The 20,972-nt window shown below is 44.9% G+C and overlaps 1 protein-coding gene and 1 long non-coding RNA gene across 11 annotated transcripts in view; one reads left to right on the top strand and one right to left on the bottom strand.

Moving 5' to 3' along the window:
• The window catches only part of LOC144313754 (uncharacterized), a 213,387-nt gene extending 195,005 nt beyond the window's left edge, over positions 1-18,382 (bottom strand). For both annotated transcript variants that reach the window (XR_013379388.1, XR_013379389.1), the window contains exons 1-2: positions 18,144-18,382; positions 16,213-16,874 (exon numbers count right to left, since the gene is read on the bottom strand). This is a non-coding gene — a long non-coding RNA (uncharacterized LOC144313754). The remainder of the gene's footprint in view (positions 1-16,212; positions 16,875-18,143) is intronic.
• Positions 15,151-20,972, top strand: part of LOC144313750 (homeobox protein Mohawk) — a 68,430-nt gene continuing 62,608 nt past the window's right edge. For 3 of the 9 annotated variants that reach the window (XM_077896991.1, XM_077896995.1, XM_077896996.1), the window contains exons 1-3: positions 16,946-17,350; positions 17,629-17,949; positions 19,633-19,792. In XM_077896991.1, coding sequence (XP_077753117.1) covers positions 17,708-17,949; positions 19,633-19,792 — 402 coding nt within the window. In that variant the 5' untranslated portion in view covers positions 16,946-17,350; positions 17,629-17,707. Of the gene's footprint in view, positions 15,448-16,143; positions 16,295-16,608; positions 16,628-16,944; positions 17,351-17,628; positions 17,950-19,632; positions 19,793-20,972 lie in introns of those variants that run through there. The other 6 variants (XM_077896988.1, XM_077896989.1, XM_077896990.1 and 3 more) reach the window with 6 other exon arrangements.

Consider the following 20,972-nt stretch of genomic DNA (forward strand, 5'->3'; position numbering starts at 1 on the left):
AAAAGTAATTAGTTCCATATAAAGGATGAGAGTTTCAGGCAAGGCATAAAATTAATAATGGAACATCTCTTTATTTGAGGGTCTTTAAAAATATATTGAGTAGAATCCCATCATGATCTAATTGTGGCCTTGACTAGATGTGGAAAGATAGATTATATAACTCTTTAAGGTCTTTTCTAACTAAACAGTCAATGAATGGTCTCTGTATAAATAAAATTCCATCGTGAAAATCAACTCAAGTACCTCGTACCTTCCGCCATGCTATTTTCCAAGCTTTGGCTGGAATATTCAGAAATACTGGCAGCTATATTACCTCTTCTGAAGAAAAAATAGGGAGTACAATTCTTGATCCTTTTCATACTGGCAGTTTTAAAGACTTTTAGTGCATTCCTCATACTTACTTGAATTCATATTCTTATGTACTTAATAAGTTATTTTCCTGCCAGTTTGACATATTAACTCATGTCTGAATTAAAGGCCTTATTAAATGTCTGAGTCAAGAACAGGAAGACTGATCAGAGATCTGTTGCTGAATCCCATGTGGTTTCTATCTGGTAACTTTAGGGTGGCCAACCATCCCTTTTTGCCTGGGACTGGAGTGTTTACCCAGACACGAGACTTTCAGTGCTGAAGTCAAGACATTCAGTAACATTACAATTCAATAATACATCTTTCTGTGAATGCATGCATGTATGCATGCTTATATATACCTGCTCACACACATTTGTCATTTTCATGTTCTTCTTGGTTTGACTTCACTTTAGAAGACAGAATAACAAGCAAATAAATATATACCTCTTTCCAATGTATGTGCTATGTGATGAGCTGCACCACTAAGCCAGTAGTCAGCTGTTTATCAACTCATTTTTTAAAATGGGTAAGAAAAAATCTGAAGTTCCATATCTGCATTGTGAAATAAAAAAGAAAAATTCTCTAAATAGAGACATCTTATCTTGCCTATGGTACAAGTGAACAGTTAGTGAAATGGTGCCTCCCTTTCAGCCTTGTAAATCCATTTTTCCAAGAGTAAATTCATTTTCATCTTGTGAGGCTGACAGACTGAACTTCACACACTGCAACCGGGGAAGGGCATACTCTGAGCCAGGTGGCTCGTCATGTGTAATGAAAGGGATTTTCACCATCTTGTCAATCTCATTTTTTCAAAATATTCATAAAATTGTAGAATTGGCTGTATCTGTTTCTCTTAAGTAGCACTTCAGTGTAAAACAACTGATACTGAATTACTCAACTTAAAACTTTTTAGACCAGAAATGTTTCAAGGATATAGGAACATTGATTGAATCAGTGAAAATCCATGAATAGAGAATGATACTGAAAAAAGAAGCCCTCCTCACCAGATGTCACCATTTGAGGCAGTTATTAAGTAAGTTTTTTCCTTTGAAAACATGTATCTAATGGGGAATATTAAACATTTATTTTGCTGCCCCAGTTAGACTATATTACAGAGTAACCAAAACAAAACAAAACAAAACAACACCACTTGATGAAAGAAAGTGTTATTTCATAGAAAAGTATTACCTACTAAGAGAAAAGGAAGGATTGAATTAGATTTTAATCATTGTTGATCCCTAATGAAATTATTGACCTAGGCAAGGGTTGTCAAGTAGTGTTAAAAAGCATTAAGTTCATGTTTTATGGGGAATCTAACTGTTATAAAGTGCCAAAGCAATACTACAAAGATTTCTTTCTAGTCACAGGAGAAAAACATAAGTGTACGTTCACAAAGCGACCAGATTTTCAACACCCGAATCCAGTGCTCAAATTTAGCCCCCTGAATGGTGGAGCCATCAAACATTATGTCCCTGATGTGACACACAAAAAAACACAAACTGTCACCTGTGGCATATTCTAGCCAAAATGTTTAACATAACCTGAGCAGAAGTTTAAACCAAACTTTCAGCATAAGAAAATAGTGTGGATGGGGGAAGTTCAATGATAGCACCAGAAGACGCCCAGACAAAACCAAGACGAATCATTCTGTTGGGGTCCTTGGTCGGATCTGTTCAACAAGTCAGTGTACAATGGGGGAAAAAATTAAGGATGATGCTAGAATATAAGAAAACCAAGAGCCATAAAAGCTAGGTTCAACAAGTAGGACCTACTAGCTCTAAATGGTATTATGAAGATAATTGAGAAAATCTGATTCAAGATAGACTATTAGATAAGATTAAAATTTTGACTCACAAAGGGAAAGATCATTAGAAAACCAAGATACAAAACAACTTGCTTTGCAATCATTTCGTTTTTATAAGAATACATCCATATATAAAAAGTATCTGAAAGCAAATCAAAAAGATATTAAAGATAATCTCCAATGGTGGGAATATAGTGCTTTTCTTTTCTTAATTTTTGCTTATCTTATTTTCTAGCTTTCTCAAGGTAGCAGTGTTTGTAACAATAAGATTGTGTGTGTGTGTGTGTGTGTGGTTTAAAAACTATAAGAATTAAACACTGAGGGTGGGAGTGCCCATGATTTAATGCCCTTAGAATTTTAGACCTCTCTGGTACCTCACACTGATTACTGCAATAATTTTCAATGACTTTAAACGGAGAACTCTTAATCTTCGGTAAGGACTATTGGTGAAGATTTGCTCATCTCCTTTTGTTTATTGCTAATAATATATCTTCTGAACATAAGAAAGTGATTCTGTTTTAAAGGAAGAAAGGAATTAAAAACAGAAGAACAATGAAAGGAAATCTGTGAAGAGGGTATTGGGCAATGACAGAAGTGAGGAAAGAGATAGGAAGCACATGATACCTATTTTGAAGTATGATGATACACACGTGAATGAAGTCTCTGCAGCCCGTACCTCTCCACCTAGCTATCTTCAAATCATCCCTTTGGGAAGCTTTCTGTCTTTCCAAGTCTCTGCACAGCTGTTTTAGCCCTAAAAACAATCTCAACGTGCTATATTAACTACCTACCCACTTACCTCTTTCTGTCTAGACTGAGGGCAAGGGACAGATTTTTGAAACCACTGTATCTCAAGAATCAAGCACAATGCCTGGAATAGAATGGATGCTTAAGTATTGACTCAATCAGAGGAAGCCCTCCAAGAAAACATAAACTAATATTTATAATGGGGCAAGAAATTGCCCCAGCCACTAATATTGCATCTCTATATGTCACAGAAATTAAAGAAACACATTCTGAAGTAAATGAGATCCAAAACAACCGGGGAAATCCTGCCAAGAAGGCTGTAGTCTTCAGGAAATCAATGCTCCACAAGATCAGCTGACAAGATCAGCTATTTTAGCCTCTGCTCTATTTGCAGATTTAAGATTGCAGAGGGCACCTTCCGCAGGAGATTGGTCGGTTTCCTGAGTGTGTAGCATTCAGCCCCCCAGGCACCCTCTAGTACCTCCTCCATCTTACTGGGAAGTCAGAGTTGAGTCATAATCGTAGGTCCAGGGCCAGGCCTGCATTTTAAATCCCCAGATCCACAAATGAAATCCCTAACATGCCAGACTCCTGGCTCCATTATTTAGTAGCTATATGACCTTGAACTCAGATTCCTCATCCAGAAAAACCTGATTCTAGGACTGTGCCAGGACATTGTGTAAGTAAGAAATGAAGTGATTCATATAAAACCCTGGACAGTGCCTAGCACCTAAGGGTTCCATAATTATGAGCTCTTGCTATTGTTACTATTCTCCCTCACAGTAAAGAATTCCACTACGCACCCAATTATCCCAGAGGCCTCCATACCCTTCCCACAGTGAATTGGCAATGTCAGCAATTAGCATCGATGACTGCTCCTTTTTTATGGGATACAAATGAAAGCAGTGGACATAAAACACAGGTCTCCCAATATCTAGCTTATGCTCACTTCTTGGCAGCCTCATCATTTTTACCATTTCCTTTACAACTCTGAAACTTCAGCTTTAAAAGCCATGGTCATTTGTTTATCTTCTTGAGGATATGACTTTCAATGGAATCTACCTTAGCTGTTATTTAAGAACAAAAAGCATAAAACACTCTTCATCTGCCCCCTTCAGGTAAAGATGACATTTAACAATAATTGAGAAAGTAACTGTTTTCCAAAAGACACTCATGATTTACAAGTGTACCCACCATTGTGTGATTTTGCTCCTTAAAATGACTTGTATTGCCTATTGAAACTCCAATCACACTTTAAAAACTTGAAAACAGAAATTTTCACATCTTTTTAAAAATTTCTCAAAGAGTTTAAGCGAATTATTAAAGTCAGTTGTTGAAAATAAAAATGCAACATGTGATTAATTTATAAGAACTGATTGATATCAAGGAAGACTTGTAAGCATAATTTTTTTAAAAAGATTTTATTTATTTATTCATGAGAGACACAGAGAGAGACAGAGACACAAGCAAAGGGAGAAGCAAGCTCCATGCAGGAAGCCTGATGTAGGACTCGATCCTGGGACTCCAGGATCACACCCTAGGCCGGTGCTAAACCGCTGAGCCACCCAGGGATCCCCGAAGACTTGTAAGCATAATTTTAAGCAAACTCTTCTTTTAATTGTGGGTGGGCCGAAAACAAATGGTAAATGCGGTCTGAAATTGACCTATTCTGTGTGAATCTGTCTTGTCTTGAAGTATCTTTTTTTGAGATGACATGAAAAACAAGTCTCTAATTAACCTGAACTTGAGCCCCAACTTTTAAATTATTATTAAGCCAAGATTTTTTTAATTATGAAGCAATTCAAATTATAAAACTTTCACTAAACCTGTTGATCATATTAATATATATTTACTTATTAACAATTATATTTTGCTGGAAGCAAAAAATATTTTTGTTTCACTGAGAGAAAAAGATATTTTAAAAATATTACTTACCTTTGCCTTTTAAAAAATTTTTTTTGTGTTTTAGAATTAACATGATATAATAGGACAATAGTGCACATAGACTATTTACAAATACATGATTATATATTAGAGACGTCTGCCCAAAATATTTTTTACTAATCAGGGTGTATAATTTAAAAAGCTTAAGCGCCACTGCCCTAAATCAATTTTTTCCCTAAGTATGGTTTGAGAAACATCTGTGTTAGCATTGCCATAGGGCCTAAGCCCAGGAAACCTGACTTTTAGCATGTATAGTTGGGATCTGGAATGTGCATTTTTAACAAGTACCCCTGCTTAAGGCAGTTCACAAGCTACATGTTGAAAAACATGGTGTTGAAGGAAATAAAAAGCATTTTGTGGAGCTCATGATTGCCTGTGAATAAGGCTGGTAAGTGGTAGTAGCCATATGCAGTGCCCATAATCAGCTGTCTCCTCATTCATCTTAAGGGAAATAATTTGCAAAGCTGACTTCGCTCAAGTGTATAATCCCCTGACCCTTAGTGAAAATATTGTTTCCTAAGAACGGCTCTGTAATAATTGCCCCTCTTAAAAATGTATGTTGCCCTGTTAAAAATGACACTCCTTTCTGTCACTTCAGGTGTTGTCACATGCATTAATCATTGTAGGCTCATCAGAGGATAAACTCATGGGAATTATTCAGTAAGTGTGATTTCATTTTGATTCATCAGAGAACCCAAGTTTAATAAATTTTTTAGAAGTCAGTTAATCAGTACGTAAATAAATGCAAAAAATTTAAAAGCACTCGAAACAACCAGTATCACCCTTAGACCCAGACAAGGGGCCACTGCCCTGAACCTTTCTTTGAAAGGACCTACATCACACACATGTGTGCAGGTAACTATATTAAAGAGCACACAGTGCCTCTGTTGTATAGGACTTAGCACTCATTAGAATGACTTTAAACCAAAAAATCTGCTGTTGTGACCAATACCATTCAGGGCCCATAGGAATTCTTCTACACATTGTTTGTTGTATAACCTGAGGATAAAAGGTAATCACTTCCAAATATTGGAAAGGTTTTGGTTATCCTGCTAAGAACATTAGAGGTGAGCATTTCTTTCAAGAGCAGAGAGAAAAGATAAGTTAATCAACTCAGCAAATCCTCTGAATGCAATCTAGCCTTGCTTCATATAGTATTTGTTTTCCAGAAGTGCCTGGCATCACTTTCTTGCTTCTCCAATACAAGATATTCAATGTTTAGCAAATCTTTGCAGTGGTTGCACCTGGCAGTGACAGAACATTTTGCAATATTAAACAATTTATAACACTTAAAGATTGATAAGTGTGTAGATCTAGACTGTCATTCATGAAATCAGATATCAATACTTTACACTGACAACCAGCTATGCCTTGAACACTAGCATGAACAGATAATTTTATTTATATGGAATATTCTAAATTAATTTTCCAAAATATTAAATAAAATTTCAGCTTTATTTAAAATCCTATATTCATTAATTATTAATTTTTCTTTTCTATTTGAATGTTACATATAATGTGTTTTAGAATGAAATAGCACTTCATAACAATATATATTAAAAATATATAAACTATATTAAAATAACTTTAAACCTAAAATTTTCTATATTTGCTTTAATGTACATTCTTGATGAAAATATATTCACTTATTTCATATATTCAATATATCTTGGACACTTTTAGTAGAATTACTTTTTATTTGAATTCCTTCAGAACACAAGTTATGAGAGCATATCGATCATAACAACACAGTGATCTTTACTGAAAGAAGACAAGAAAAATAAATTTAACTAAATAAATACATAATAAATTACAAATTGTGTCTCTTTCATTTTATTACTCATTTAACATTGCTAGTCCAACAACAAAACATCCAGACATGTGCAGTAACAATTAAACCAACTTGTCTTCAATATTTTTCAAAGAAAAATCATAACTTTAAATAGTTTTTGATTTTTCATCATGATAGTATAGTTGTCAAGGTAGAGGGATGTGACATATTTTATTTAACAGTGTTTTTAGCTTGATTTGTAACTTTTAAATATTTAGACATATGGTGTGTAGGCGTCCATTTGTACTTTTGCCTTGGACTACACGAATATTAGAGGGAGGCCTAGAAGCTATCCCAAACAAAAACAAGACAAAACAAAACAAAACAAGACAAAACAGCAAGAAATTCATGAAGTCGTAGGAGCCACTATCATCTCTTTAGGCCTCTCAGTCAAACGACTGGTTTTCACCCCACTTGGGATATGCCACTTACAATCATGCTGTGTCTATTCCTATAACAGAGCAACATTTCCAGATCGCTGGGGGTGTTCCAAAGTATGTTGTTTTTCATTGCTGAACCACTTCACCGCCTGGTAGGAAGGATGTTCTCCAGATTGAGAGAACCCACAGAAGAGTCAGCAGTTATTAGCTTTTGAGTCTGAACACACACATGAAATTTAACAGGAAGTATAGCCTTTTGCAATGATGTCGGAGCTGTGGGAAGTCATCACATTCTGGGTGACACTGAGAGTCTATCTGCTCCCCACCAAGGTCACATACAGAAAGGAAAGCAAACACACTGGTGTCAAATTTCCTGCTGCTGCATGAGGAGCCAAAAGGTGTGCAACCACGTATTTAGCTGTGCCTACAATGATGCAGTCAAGTAACGTTCTTTCTCTCTACCCTTCCAGCGTACCTTCAGAGAGGAGGTTAGTCAGAATTAGGTGATTCAGCAAATGAGCTCTGGCACCTGCCTGACCGCATTCAAATCCTAGCTCCACCAGTGATCAACCCGTGACTTAGGGCAATTCTAGGCCTAGGCGTCCTCTTCTACAAAATGGGCACTAATAGGTGCTTACCCCAAAGGATGGCTGTGAGAATGACATGAGTTAAGTGCCTACGATGGTACATGGGCATGTAGTAAGTGCCATGTGCATATGATGTAAATTTTTTTATTCCATAACTATGTCCCCATTTATAAGAGTCCAGAAGAGCAGCATTAGGACATTCTGTCTTGAGCTGACCGCTACTGCAGGTCCAAGAAAAAAAAATTGTGATATTTGGATATTACAGGGCTTCTCTTATCCTAGACGTTGGGCTATTTAAATTGCACAATTCATTGGCATAAACACCTTTTTTCCTTTTCCCTTTCTTGTATAGCCCACACTCCCTTCTAAAACAGGATTTGTAGTAGCTGACAACATCAAAGCACACTTAGCAAAGATCAATGAATATCAAAACAAACAGATAGCTAATTACTTAGGATCACTGTATAGTTCTAGGTGAAGGCCCAACTGCTCCACCCCACCACTCCACCCCAATAAGTTGCCTGCCGGGGTAGTCTGGAGCCGAGACACTTGGGCAAGAATTGGTCTTAGGAGAGAGGTAGAGGCTTCTCTCTCAAGAATTACCTCACTGCCACATATGACAAGTTTATTCTCAAAACTCGTCTCTTCCAAACCCCCTCTCCCTTCAAGAGTTTTCCAAAAGAGTGTAAAGGTGGAGGACCAGAGGCAGGTTTCAGGAAGGCCAGGACCAGGAAAGATGAGCTAACAACTCCTGTGTTTACTCTTGCTGTTTTTTTTTTTTTTTTCCAATGGAAGCCCTAAAAATCTCTCTTGAAACCCAGAGGTTTTTGGCATAAAACTTGAAAAAGTCTGATGTAAGAGGTGAAAATGCTGTTTTTCAATCAGGCTCAAATTTCTGAAATAATGATCTTTTTGCATGTTTTCGGGAAGGATGTTGGTAATATGGTTACAAAATTTTTAGCAGACACATAAAATGGCCCTTCTATCGTCTTTATGCTCCCTCATGCAATTTCTACAGATGATTTACAGATTTACTGGATTCAAGCAATCTTTATATCAGACACCTTAGAACATTTTAGATGAGGTATGTTTGTTTTCTGGGGCTTTCTTAACAAGTTTCTAAGCTAGGCAAGGATCATGTCTTTTAAATCAAATTCAATGCAGTTCTTGGCACAGGATTTTGCATGCAGGTGTCCCATAAATGTTTACTGTTGATTATTTTAAAAGAAAACAATGGAAAAAATAGTTTGAATTTTGTGGGGTTTGGGGGAGAGGCAGGAGGAAGTGAGCTAGAAAACAGTAATCCTTATAAATTAATCACCATTTTTCCATGACTTAAAAAAAACATAAGCATCAAAACCCAAACAATACCGTGTCTAAAGGTATGTCAATACTTTTTTTTTTAAGGGGGTTAAAATACAAAAAGAACAGCATTAAAAATATTGTGAAAATAATTAGGCTGATTCTCTAAACACATTTAACACATTCTCAGGAGGAGAGGGGAGAAAGCATGCTTTCTTGATATCTTTTGAGTTCCCTCTGTTTGGGAAAGCCTCCAGTCATCTAAAAGTGCTTTGCTTAAGCCCGCTGGCGGTAACTTTGTACAGGTGTGCATTATGGAGCATATAGGCTAAGTTCCCTTTGTCAAGAAACCCCAAAGTACTGTGACTTCAAGAAGGGGAAGTCTATTGGTCCCTCATAAGAGTCCAGAGCTGAATAGCCCAGGTGCGGGGGGCCAGCAAACACAACCTCCCGTCAAATCTAGCCTGCTGTCTGTTTCTGTTCCTGAGGTAAGAACAGTTTGTACATATTTAAATGACTGGGAAAAAAAAAGTCAAGGGAAGTATATTGTGTTGCACATGAAAATTACATAAAGCTCAATCCTCGGTGTCCATTAAATAGTTTTACAGCAACACAGCAACACTCATTCCTTGACTCATTCATACTCAAGCATTATCTACAGCTGCTTTCACACTGCAGTGGCAGAGTTGAACGGGGAACTTATGACCCACAAAACCTCACACATTTACTGTCCAGCCATTCCCAGAAAGAGTTATCTGAGCCCAAGCCCGGAAGCTCTCATCCATGTGGTCCATTCAAAGCCCCAGGTTCCTTTCATCTTGTGACTCTCTGCTGTTCTTTGAGTTGTTATCTGATCAATAGATGTGGGTCACTGTCACATCCGTGTTCCAGCCCTTGGTAACAGGGAAGAGTTAAAGAAGACAAGCAATTTCTTTTTAAGCAGATTAAGCAAAAGTTGAATACATCACTTTTGCTCACACGCATTCCTTTGGTGAATTTATTCAAATAAACCACACATACATGAAAACAGAATAAAAATGAAAGCAGGGAGGATGGATGGGGTGGTGGGGTCAGCCAAAAGCTTGATACAGCATGAAGTACATAGAGTAATTACATCTTAAAACTCTATTGAGTACCTGAAGTCCATTTGGTTCCAAACATAGAGTCATACTAGCTGGTGATCAAAAGTCTTCACTATATTTAAATGGCCACGTTTTGATGTGCAAGCAAATTGATTTTCAAGATAGAATAGTCTCCTGGGAGAAATTCTTGTATTTCAATGCACATTTTGAGGACAAAACGTTCTCCAGATTTCACCTCAAGATTCCACAATATAGTATATTTTCATGTGTATAATGGAGTAGAGACTCTGTGATTATTGGTGGCTACCGAAGATATTTTGGAATGAAACGAAAAGATGAAGTGTTAGTGCTTCACGGTTACTTCAGGCCCTGTCTCAAGCTCTGGGAAGTAGAAAAAGAACATTAACCCACCTGGATCTCAGCTCTACTGACTGTTCATTATTTGTATTTCTGTACTTTTTATGTAGCTAACGTTTTGAGGAGTGTTGGCAACAAAATATTTGCATGTTTGTCCAGAGTGAATTTGACTAATATGCAAGCAGATTGAAGGTTCTCATATTGACTGGTTGCTTTGTGAAAAAAAAAAAAAAAAAGTAATTCACATTCCATTAAGTATTGAGCAAGAAAAAAAAAAGATGCATTTTACTTTTTCAAATGATGGATGGCAGGGACTCATCACTTTTACAAATAACCTTATATTGCTGGTGGTCAGTTACCACTTGGTTATGTGATGCATTTGAAAAGCTCTGTACAGCCGTCCTCTACTCTGGAGACTATGGCTGCCCGAAACTGCTCTCCTGCTTCGAGCAGGACACGACAAAATAAAAGGCAGCTTCGTCCTAGAACAGTGTTGAATTAGCCTTCTAAATTAGAACCATAACCAGGCCATGCATATTACTATTTCGATACTTGACATGCTCTGAAATTAGAAACAGAATAATATTGGAAGTCTTTGGAGCGCAAGATGGTTTTAAAATTTTGAAGATTAAATTTATTACAGCCTTTTGGGTGTTTTGCAACATCTCTTAGACCAATCTACATTGGAAAGGAATTCGCCATGTACACCAGAAAAGGAATTTCAAATCAGTGGGGGAAAACTCTTTAAGGGACACCACAGGAATAACTAGCTATTCAACTGAAGAAGAGAAAAGAATCAAGTTAGATTTCCACCTCACAACATATACAGATTAATTCCAAGAGGATTAAAGAGCCAAGTGAAAATAATTTTTTAAAACCATTAGAAGAAAATAAAAACACAAAATACAGACACAAAATTGTAAGGAAGACACAAAACCAAGAATTCATAAAGGAAAATGCAGACCTATTGACCTATATTCACCTTTAAACCCCCTATAAGGCAAAATCAAAATAGGCAAAAGGCAGATGTCAGACCAGGTAACATATTTGCACTATATAAAACATATATATCATGGAAAAATGATTTATAAAGGATCTTTATAAAATTAACAAGGCATCTAATAAAATTATAAGCAAGTTTCTTTAATTAAGAAATACAAATGGCTTATAAACAAATGAAAATCTTCTCACACAATAAGACACTATTTTACTCATCAGACTGGCAAACATTATGATGTCCAAATATATGAAATGCTATGTAGCACGTCAGCAAACGGGGACTTTAGGGGCATAGATTGGAGGGAAATTAGGAAATATCTATCAAAATTTTTAAATCATGTCTCCTTCAACCCAGGAATTCCACATCTGTATAGCGATTCCTAGAAACATGCTTACACTTGTGCAGAAATAGTCCAACAAAGGTGTTTAATGTTTATTATAGTGAGAATTGAAAAGGCAGAAATGATGATGGAGAATGACTAAATGGATTATGGAGCATCATGTAAGACTTAAAAATACGGAATTACATGTATATGTCCTAATATGAAAGTTCTCTATGAAATCGAATGAAAAAGCGAGTTTTAGTTTAATTCTGTGTGTCTGTGTACGTTTATATAAGGGCATAAGTTATGGTCTCATTTATTTCAAAAGGTCAGAAAGCGAAACTATGATGATTTGCTTGCATTCATGTATGTGAACCCAGAGAAGAAGGAGCCAAAGGCTGCACATCAAATCAGCAGTGGCCACCTCTTGGTGGTTGCTACCCAGGAACGTGACTGGGTGGAGCTGGCTGACGAGGAACTTTCACTTGTACTCTGTTCCTTGGCTGTGAGTGAATTTATGGAGAAGGCCCTCTCAGAGAGAATTTATCCTGCATTATTTATGCAATTAAAATTAAATCATAAACAAAGCAAAAAATGCCTTGTGAGAAATTTGGAGGCTCCCATTTCTGCTGGCTCACCCACCACGTTTCTGCAGCTGTGGCTTTCACTATGGGCTTCGCTGTTTCCCTTATGCACTTCGACATGTATCCCTACAAGTCACACTGGCCAAGTGTGAGGTGAACCTGCTATTTGTTCATAAATTTACTATTTTATAACATTTGGACGGGAAGTGACAGTCATTCCCTGGCTTTGTAATTTATATCATTGCCTATAAGTAATAACTAGAAAAAGAGAGTTTAAAAGCAATCCTTATTTTCAAAAACTTTAATCAATATTTGTTCTGAACTGTCAGGCTCCTTGGTAAAATACCAAAATGCTTAAAATGAAGGCTTTTTTTTTTATTAGAAAGTGAAAATTGCTTATGTTTATAATGACACTCTAGGTCTAACAGAATGAATGAAGATTTCTGCCAAATGTTGTTACTTAACATTTTTCTAGCTTTAGCAGTAGTAATATATTGCTTTCACATTAAAAAAAAATCTTAATAATAGCATATGGCAAATTTGTGGAAAACTTAATATCTTCATCTTTTATGCTTTAGTAAGTTCAGGCTAAACCAAGATCAAACTAACCAAAATTAAGATTAGGACTCAAATTTTCTGACTTCTGGCCTAAGCTGTTTTTTCTTTCACCTGCACATGGCCATCTCCCACAAACTACATATTCTCTTAGGTCTTCTGATATGTTTTCTAAAACTTGCAGGTTTGCTTCTGAGGATTATAATGCAGCATTTCATATGCTGAGATTACAACATAGCATTAGAAGCTCAGTAAAATTCATCTTCAGAAGAGGTGGAATTTAATATAATGATAACTGTGTCTGAACTGTGGGTTAAAATAAAGAAGAAACTTTATTCTTGCACAGAGGATGAAACTTGCAAAAATAAAAATTTTGGTCTATCAGAAAACACATGCCCATTTGTATATTATGGAGGGATCCTCCATATGATTTCATTTAAAAACCAACCCTTCACTGTTTTTTTTTTTCATTTTAAAATGGATTCTAATTACTAAACTATAATCTAAAATAATTCTGCAATACTTTTTCAGTGACTTAAGACAAAGGTGTGTATATTTATTCCTATACCAAATAAAAAATGTTTCACACAAAGATTATTTTGCTGTATATTTTATATCACATTTTAAGAAAACAAATCTTATACGTAAATATATCTAAGATGAAAGTCCTCTAAGTGCATTTTAAAATTGTGTAAATGCAGTTAAGACTAAAACAACAAAATGCAGTATATACTACTCCCTAACTCAGTACTGTACAATGAAATTACAAGCAACCAAGTACATGCTTGTTGCTTTACACAGCACAGCTGACCAAAATAGATGTCAGAGGGGCGTTTTACAGCTGATTTCATTATAATGACTGGTGACCACCATCATAGAGCCATAGGAGAGAATCCCTCTCTTTCTTCCTGTGAATTATCAATTTATCAATTGTTGTGAAACTTATTCGCTGCAAGTCTGTGGCTGAAATTTTATGATGGGACTTTAAATCCCACAGCGAGTTCTGTAGACCGATGTGTATATTGAATTCACACTTCAGCAAGTCAAGTGCGGCGCCAATGACAAAATGCTAACGTTCCAACCTCAAATTATACATGAAGGGAAAACAAGGACAGGGGGGAATGTGCTCAAATGATAATATTTATCTGCCTAACGCGCAAAAACTTAAACCTTCGTCCTGTTCTGCTTTAGATTGTGCCACTGCCGGGTTTGCCATCGCGTATTTTGGGAGATAACATAATGGAAAATTCGAAGGTGTGATTAGTCTTGGAAATAGTAGCTTTAATATATAGATATATTTAACCACTTCCAGGGCCATAAAAGGAAGATGCTTAGGTGGGCCTCTGCCCCAGAGCTGACCAGCCACCTTTAAGGAGAAAAGAATAATGATGTCATAACTTTCAGGTTTGGGAAAATCTACTTTCGCTCTTACAAAAAGATGAAGGTGTCGCTGCGGCGGCAAGGCCCGCGGCGAGTACGCGGGCGGCTTCGTGCTCGGCGCCTGGAGGATATTCAAGGCTGCCAGAAGCTCTGAGCTTCACCGTTGCACCCAAATTACAGCTTTCGCTACTCTTATATTTAGGGTGATGGTGGGAAGAGAACTATCGTCAATAAGGGAATCTGAGAGGCATTCTGACTCCTTGCACTGTGTCCCAGCTCGGGATTCTTCCAAGTTCCATGCCCTTTCCTCCATGCAGGTCCCTGGCCCTGGGCTCGCCCTCTCTTTCTACCTGGGTCACCGTGGGCTGGGCACCTGGGCTCGCCTCGCCCCAGCCTTGCCTCCCTCCACCCCTGTGTCTACGGCGAGCGCAGCCTCTCCAGCCCTGGCCTCGGACGCGGGACGTGCGCCTGGATCCGAGACAACCCGGACCTCAGAAGCCCGGTGACACCAGAAAAGAAGCTCCCGGGGCGCAAGCACCTCCCGTGATATGCTCGCACGTTAGAGGCACAAACCTGAGCTCTAACTTCACTCCCGCTAATCGCGAAGCAAATGAAGGGCGCATCGCAGCGCACTCTCCTGCTGGCCGCGCGTGGCTAAATTTCCGGCTCTCGGGCCAGCTAAGACGCGGGATTTGCACCGCAGTCTCTCGGCTCCCGGAGCCCGAGCCGAGCGCTACTTGCGGCTTCTCCAATTTCTCCCCTAAGTGTGAAGGAAATAGCCCCTTTTGCTCTGCGCCTGCGGGGCCGGTGGATCTGAGAGCCGGGCCCCGCTGGGGAGGACCCGGCGAGCGGGGGGGGGAGGGGGGCCGGGGGGGCCTCCCCGGCGGCGCCTACAGCGGCGGCTCGTCTGCGAGGTTAACGGCAGTCCCCGCGGCCGGGAGGGTGCTGAGGCTTCCTCTCGCCGGCCCGGGAACGTGGATACCGCGCCCGCAGGATGTTCGCCGGCTGGGCCGCGCAGTCAAGAAACATGAGAAGGCCTCGGTATTCCTGTGCCCGGGCCGCGCGCGCCCGTCTGCGTAAATAAAGCCGAGAGGACGGCGGTGGCTGCGGTGAGCGCGCTGGAGCCCGCGCCGAGAACATGCGGCGGGGATGGGAGCGCGCCTAGCCTCGACGCGGGAGAGCCAGCCGCCCTGCCGCCGGCCGCCGGCCGCACCGCCACAGGTACAGCCCTCGGGTCGCGCGTCGTGCTCGGCGCCGAGGGACGCGCGGCTCGCCCTGGCTCCGGGGGGGGGGGGGGCGCGTTCCCTCTGCCTCCTGCCCTCGGCTCTCCCCGCCCTGCCCCCACCCCGCTTCGAGGTCCGCGCCCCGGGGTGGCCGCTCCTGCGCGGCTTTACAGTTGTTCGCGGGCGTCGGGTGGGGTAGTTCCACACGCAGGGAGCTCCCCAAGCGACAGTTTGGAGCGAGGCGGGGCAAGGGGAAGTGGGGGGTGCAGGAGCAGAAAGGGGCGCTGGGGACTGCGCTTGGGCGCCGGGTGAGGGCCGGCAGCTGCGCTTCCCACGCCCCACGCCCCGAACCCCTCGCTTCCGGACCCGGCTCTCGGACCCTTGCAGCCCCCTCCCAACTCGCCTGCAGCCTGCAGACCCAGACTGCGCCGGGTGTCTGTGGCTGCGACCTCTGCGTGGGCTTGGGACAGCCAGGAAAAGGTCCGGGGTGGCAAACCTCACGGCGGAGTCGCCTGGAAAAACTCGCCGTTGACCATGGGACCACGGGGCGGAGAGACACAGTCGGAGTGGGAAAGGGTGTGTTGGACAAACATCTCAGCGTGAACGCAAAGCACTACGCGCACTGATTTAAAAAAGAAAAAAAAAAAAAAAAAAAACCACCACCACCACCAAGGCTAGTCCTGACCTTAGAACAGGGGCTGCAAGCACGGAAATTTGCTTGGACACTTTTCGCCGAGGCTGTGGGCACACTCCAGACACGTACCTGCCTGCGCGGGAGGACTCAGCCTTATAGTGCACTGAGCACTCCGCAGAAGGCTGGCTGCACCTCCCCAGGAATCCTGACGGTAGCCGTCTCTCAATCTTTGTGGTCACGGTCCTCAGTGTCGCGCGTGGCCGCTGCTGTGGCGGCGGGAGGGCGGGGTTAGGGGGCGTTGGCGAGTGTGGGCGCTCTGCGAGGCAGAAGATCTGGCGGTGTTGGGGTGGCTGCCCCGGCCCGGGCGGGGCGGGGTGAGGGGGCGCTGGCAGCAGTGCGGAGGCGGCTGGGGAGAAACAGGAGCTACCCCGAGGCGCGAGGCGGGGTGATGGGGGCGGTAACTCCACTGCTCCGCCGCGGCGCGCGCTTGAACCTGAGGCCGGCGCTCTGCGGCCAGAGGCTCGGGGCCGCCGCGACCCCGGAGGTGAGCTGCAAGCTTTTTCCAAGGATGGAAGCCGCAGGCTCGGTGGTGCGCGGACCGCTATGCCTCCTTCCGCTCCTGACACCTATGCAACCTCTGAAATGGTTCCCCGAGGCTCCAGAGAGGGGCGAGTGAGGAGGGGCTCCGAGCTCCAGGCTCACACCCGCGCTGAGGAAGAGGACCGCACTGACAGCGGGTTCCGGGAGGCCCGGGTCTCCGGCGCCTTTGACCCGCCGGGACCCTGCGCGTCCTGGAGCGGGCGGGGGTGGGGGTGGTGGTGGTAGGAGGACTGCGGGGGGGGGGGGGGTACACAAAGTGGTGCATTTGCCTCTGACGCCACTTAACTTTCTAGCTCTGGAGTGAGCTGACTTTCCCTGCCCTCACCCCTACCCCCAGGGACCTTAGCCAGAATTAGAACGCAGGGGTTTCAGCCAAACCATCCAGGATCTAGAAAACATGAAAATCCCCGGAATCCCAGTGTGGCCTGGGACTCATTAACCGGGACTTGCAGATGTAGTCGTTCACATTACCCCCAAATTTCCCTTCCTTCCAATCCCTCCTTCTAACCCGAGTGGGAGCTCCGCGATGCTTTAGACTTCCGTTGTGCCTGAAGAACCAACACCCCCCTCCCCGCGCCTCTCGGGCTCCGCTAACCCGATTGCAGTTCTTCCAGATTAAAACCAAGAAAAGAACTCGTTTAGGAATTACTTTCCTTTGCCAACGCAGGTAAATTATTCCTGGTTGAGGTTCCTTGGGAACTCGATGTCGGGGGGCCAGAAGGAGGGTAGGGACCTGTCCCCCCAGCGAGCAGGGTTGGGGGGGGAGGGGAGGCTGGCGGGTTAGCGGTGTAGCCAGGTGGGGAGAGCAAGGATTCCCGTGTCCAGGTGCCGCAGCCCCGCTCCTCCCCTCGGCTCCCGGGCCCAGAGCCTCGGCCAAGCCCGGGGCTCGGGACGCGTTGGGCCGTGAGCACTGAGCGAGTAACGTGATGCATCTTCTTCGTCTAGAACCCGAGCCCTGCGGAGCTCCCGGCGGCCAGGCCTCGAGGCGCTGCGGCCGCGCGGCGCGCCCCTGCCAGCGCGCACCATGAACACCATCGTCTTCAACAAGCTCAGCGGCGCCGTGCTTTTTGAGGACCGCGGTGCTGCGGAGCGGGAACGGGGCAGCCGGCCCTATGGTGGCGTCCTGGACAGTGCCCACGCCCGCCCCGAGGTGGGCATTCCGGACGGCCCGCCCCTCAAGGACAACCTCGGCCTGAGACACCGGAGGACTGGGTACGCGCACCCTCCCGGGACCCCCGCCCGCCTGCAGCCGGGACAGTGGGAGCGGTGAGCGGCGCGGGGCGTGCAAGTGGCAGCCAGGCCCCTGGGTTAGAGACCCAGAGTCCCCGGGAGGGAAGGTCTCCGCCCCTGGTCTCGAGCATTAGTTTCTCGAAATATAGGGGAATCAGCTCATCAGGACAGCTCACAAGAGGCTTGTTGGAAAGTGAGAACACCTGGGACGGCCCCTCGGGCCCCGATACCTGCATCTCAGGGTGGGGGCTGCCTGCCCCGCTCCGGCCCACGGGTGCAGACGCGGCTGAGAGCTAGGCAGAGGGGGCTGAGCGCGATGCCAAGGAACAGGGCAGGGCCAAGCGGTCAGGGCGTCCCGGGTCAGGCCGGCCCCGTGGCCTTCCCCATCTTCTGTCGCGACGGGGCCTCGGAGCTGCCTCGAAGGTGTTGGCAAGGTCGGCAATGCGCGGGGCGCCCTGGGCGCGGGCGCGGGCGCGCGCGGCTCGGCGGGGCCCGCTGCGAGCCCGGGCGGGGGGTGGGGGGGTGGAGGCGGCCGGCCTGCCGCGCCGGGTTTCGGCTTGGTGGGGTGAGGGGCCGCTGCGGAGCGGGAACTCGCGGGTGGGCCGGCAGCTCCCTCCGGCTGCCGAGGCGTCGCGGCGGCTCCCCGAGCGCCCCGCGGGAGAGGGGCGGCCGTCCTGGCCGTCTCCACCTGAAAGATTGCATCAGCTGCTTGCTCTGCGGCGTTGCTGGTTAGTGAAATAGAGATTAGGTTTCGTGGAAATGTCACTACCAGTCCTTTCGCGTTGAGTTGCACTTCAAAGTGTTTCAGGAGGCGAAAGTCCTGGAAGCTGCGGCGCAGGCGCGCGACCGTCCCGGAGCCGCAGGGCGCGGCGCGCGGCGACACCTCCCGGAGCCGCCGGGGAGCGCAGCGCCGAAGCCTCCTAGGGCTCCGCGCTGCTTCAGCCTCTTCCCTCCCTTTTTGAACGTGCTTTTTGCTCAGGGACCGAGCTTTCCATACCTTTTAAAGTCTCCCTTCAGTCGGGAAAAGGCCCCTGGGGTGGTGTGTGTGTGGGGGGGGGGGGGTTAAGGTTCTGCGTCCTTCCTCCACAAACACTTGCGTGGAGAATTTCCCCTTTGTCCAGAGGATCAAAGAAAATAGCTCCGTGGGAAAGAGCGGGGGCGGCAGGACCGCCAGCATCCCTTGCTCTATTCCCGCCGTCCAGTGGTTGAGCTCGGGAAGCTCCCGAGAGGCGGGAGAGGCAGGCGTGAGCTCCCCACGGGAACGTTCGAGAGCTGGCAGCACCCTGACCGGGCCCATCCCTAGGGCGGGCGCGGGGGAGAGGGGCCGGCCCCGCTGCGAGATCCGGAGCCTAAATACCATTTTCCCTCAGGTCGCTTAACAACCGTCCGGTCCCCTCCAGCTCTAGGCGCTGGCCGCTGGCCAAGCTCTCCCGCCTTTCAAGACAGTGTCCTTGCCGCCACGTGCCCCTGGCGGCAAGCAGGCCATTTCAAAGCGAGATGCGCGTTAGTGCGGCTCCGTCCCTGCCTCACCTCCGCTGGCGGGCGCGGGGCGGGCGCGTCCCTCGGAGCCCGACGCCCCCGAGAGCGGGCCGCGCGGCCTACGGCGCCCAGGCGTCCAGGCGCGGGGGGCCCCGGGGCCCCGGGGACAGCGGCCGGGCGGCGCCGCTCACCCGGGCCTCCCCCTCCTCCCCCTCCCCCTCCCCCTCCCCCGATGCTCAGGGCCAGGCAGAACGGCGGGAAGGTGAGGCACAAGCGGCAGGCCCTGCAAGACATGGCGCGGCCCCTGAAGCAGTGGCTCTACAAGCACCGTGACAACCCGTACCCCACCAAGACTGAGAAGATCCTCCTGGCGCTCGGCTCGCAGATGACGCTCGTGCAGGTAACGGCGGCCGAGGAGCCGGCCCGCGGCGTGTTTGCGCCAACCCCCGCCTGACGCCTCCCGAGCCGAGCCGGTGGGACGGGGCCGGCGGAGGCCCGTCCTGGGGCTCGGGCTCCTGCCCTGGGTCTCCCCTCAATCTGAGCTGTCGATTCAGTGCTCGTGCTCGATGCAGGAGGGACGCGTGGTGCTTTGTGAAGGAGGGAGGTGAAAAGTCACCTGCGAGTTATGACAAGGTGCCATGCATAGATGGGTAGGATGGGACGACCTGCAGTGATTTTCAGACGTGAGCGTGCATCAGAGTCGCCTGGAGGACTTGTTCAAACCCACACTGCTAGGCCCCACACGGGAGTTTCTGATTCAGGGGTAGGTCTGGAGTGGGGTCAATTATTTGCATTTCTAACAAGTTTTCAGGATACTAAAGTTGCTGGCCCTGGCTGAAACTTTGAGAACCGTGTACAAACAAAGGCACTACACATTAGGGCCCCACATGAAAGGTCGATTACAGGCTGACTTTCAGAATTACCTTGACTAATAGAGCCAAGAGATGGAGAGGAAGAGCAAGAGGTGGATTTTTTAAAATTTAATTTAATTGTATTTATTTTATTAAGTAAGAGGCATCCCGAGCATTAGCTAGAATCCACACAATTTTGCTGCTGGTATCTTTCTACTGGGGTTGAGAAGAGGCCAATTTCAAGTGGTTGGTTTACCACTTTGTTAAGTGCAGAGAAAGGGTGCAGGTTTGTTTCTTCTCTAGTGAACAACACTTCTTTATATTTGACTTTTCCGTACATAATCTTACTTGATATTCCCCCAAAATATGGTGAGTTAGAGCAGTAATGAGCATTTTACAGGTGATGTGACCAAGGCACTGTGGCAGTTAAATGTTACTAAGGGATAGAAGTAGTCTTGGAAATAATGTAATTCCAGATCAAATGCTCTTTCCAACGCACCACAGACTTCTTTAATAAGTGTGGTGACATGAACTTTTATACATGCAAACAGAACAAATTTATTCAGAAACAGGAGGAGGAGGTAAGTGAGCTGAGAAGTTTCATGTATTATAGTAGCAACTACATTACTGCATTTGTGAAGTTTTGGTCATTCCATTAAATTTATAGTGAGGGAGGCCCCAAATAAAAGATAATACTTAACTACTAGATAAAATAAAACTTGCTTTCCA

This window comes from Canis aureus, chromosome 5 (assembly GCF_053574225.1).
Source record: "Canis aureus isolate CA01 chromosome 5, VMU_Caureus_v.1.0, whole genome shotgun sequence".
NCBI lineage: Eukaryota > Metazoa > Chordata > Mammalia > Carnivora > Canidae > Canis > Canis aureus.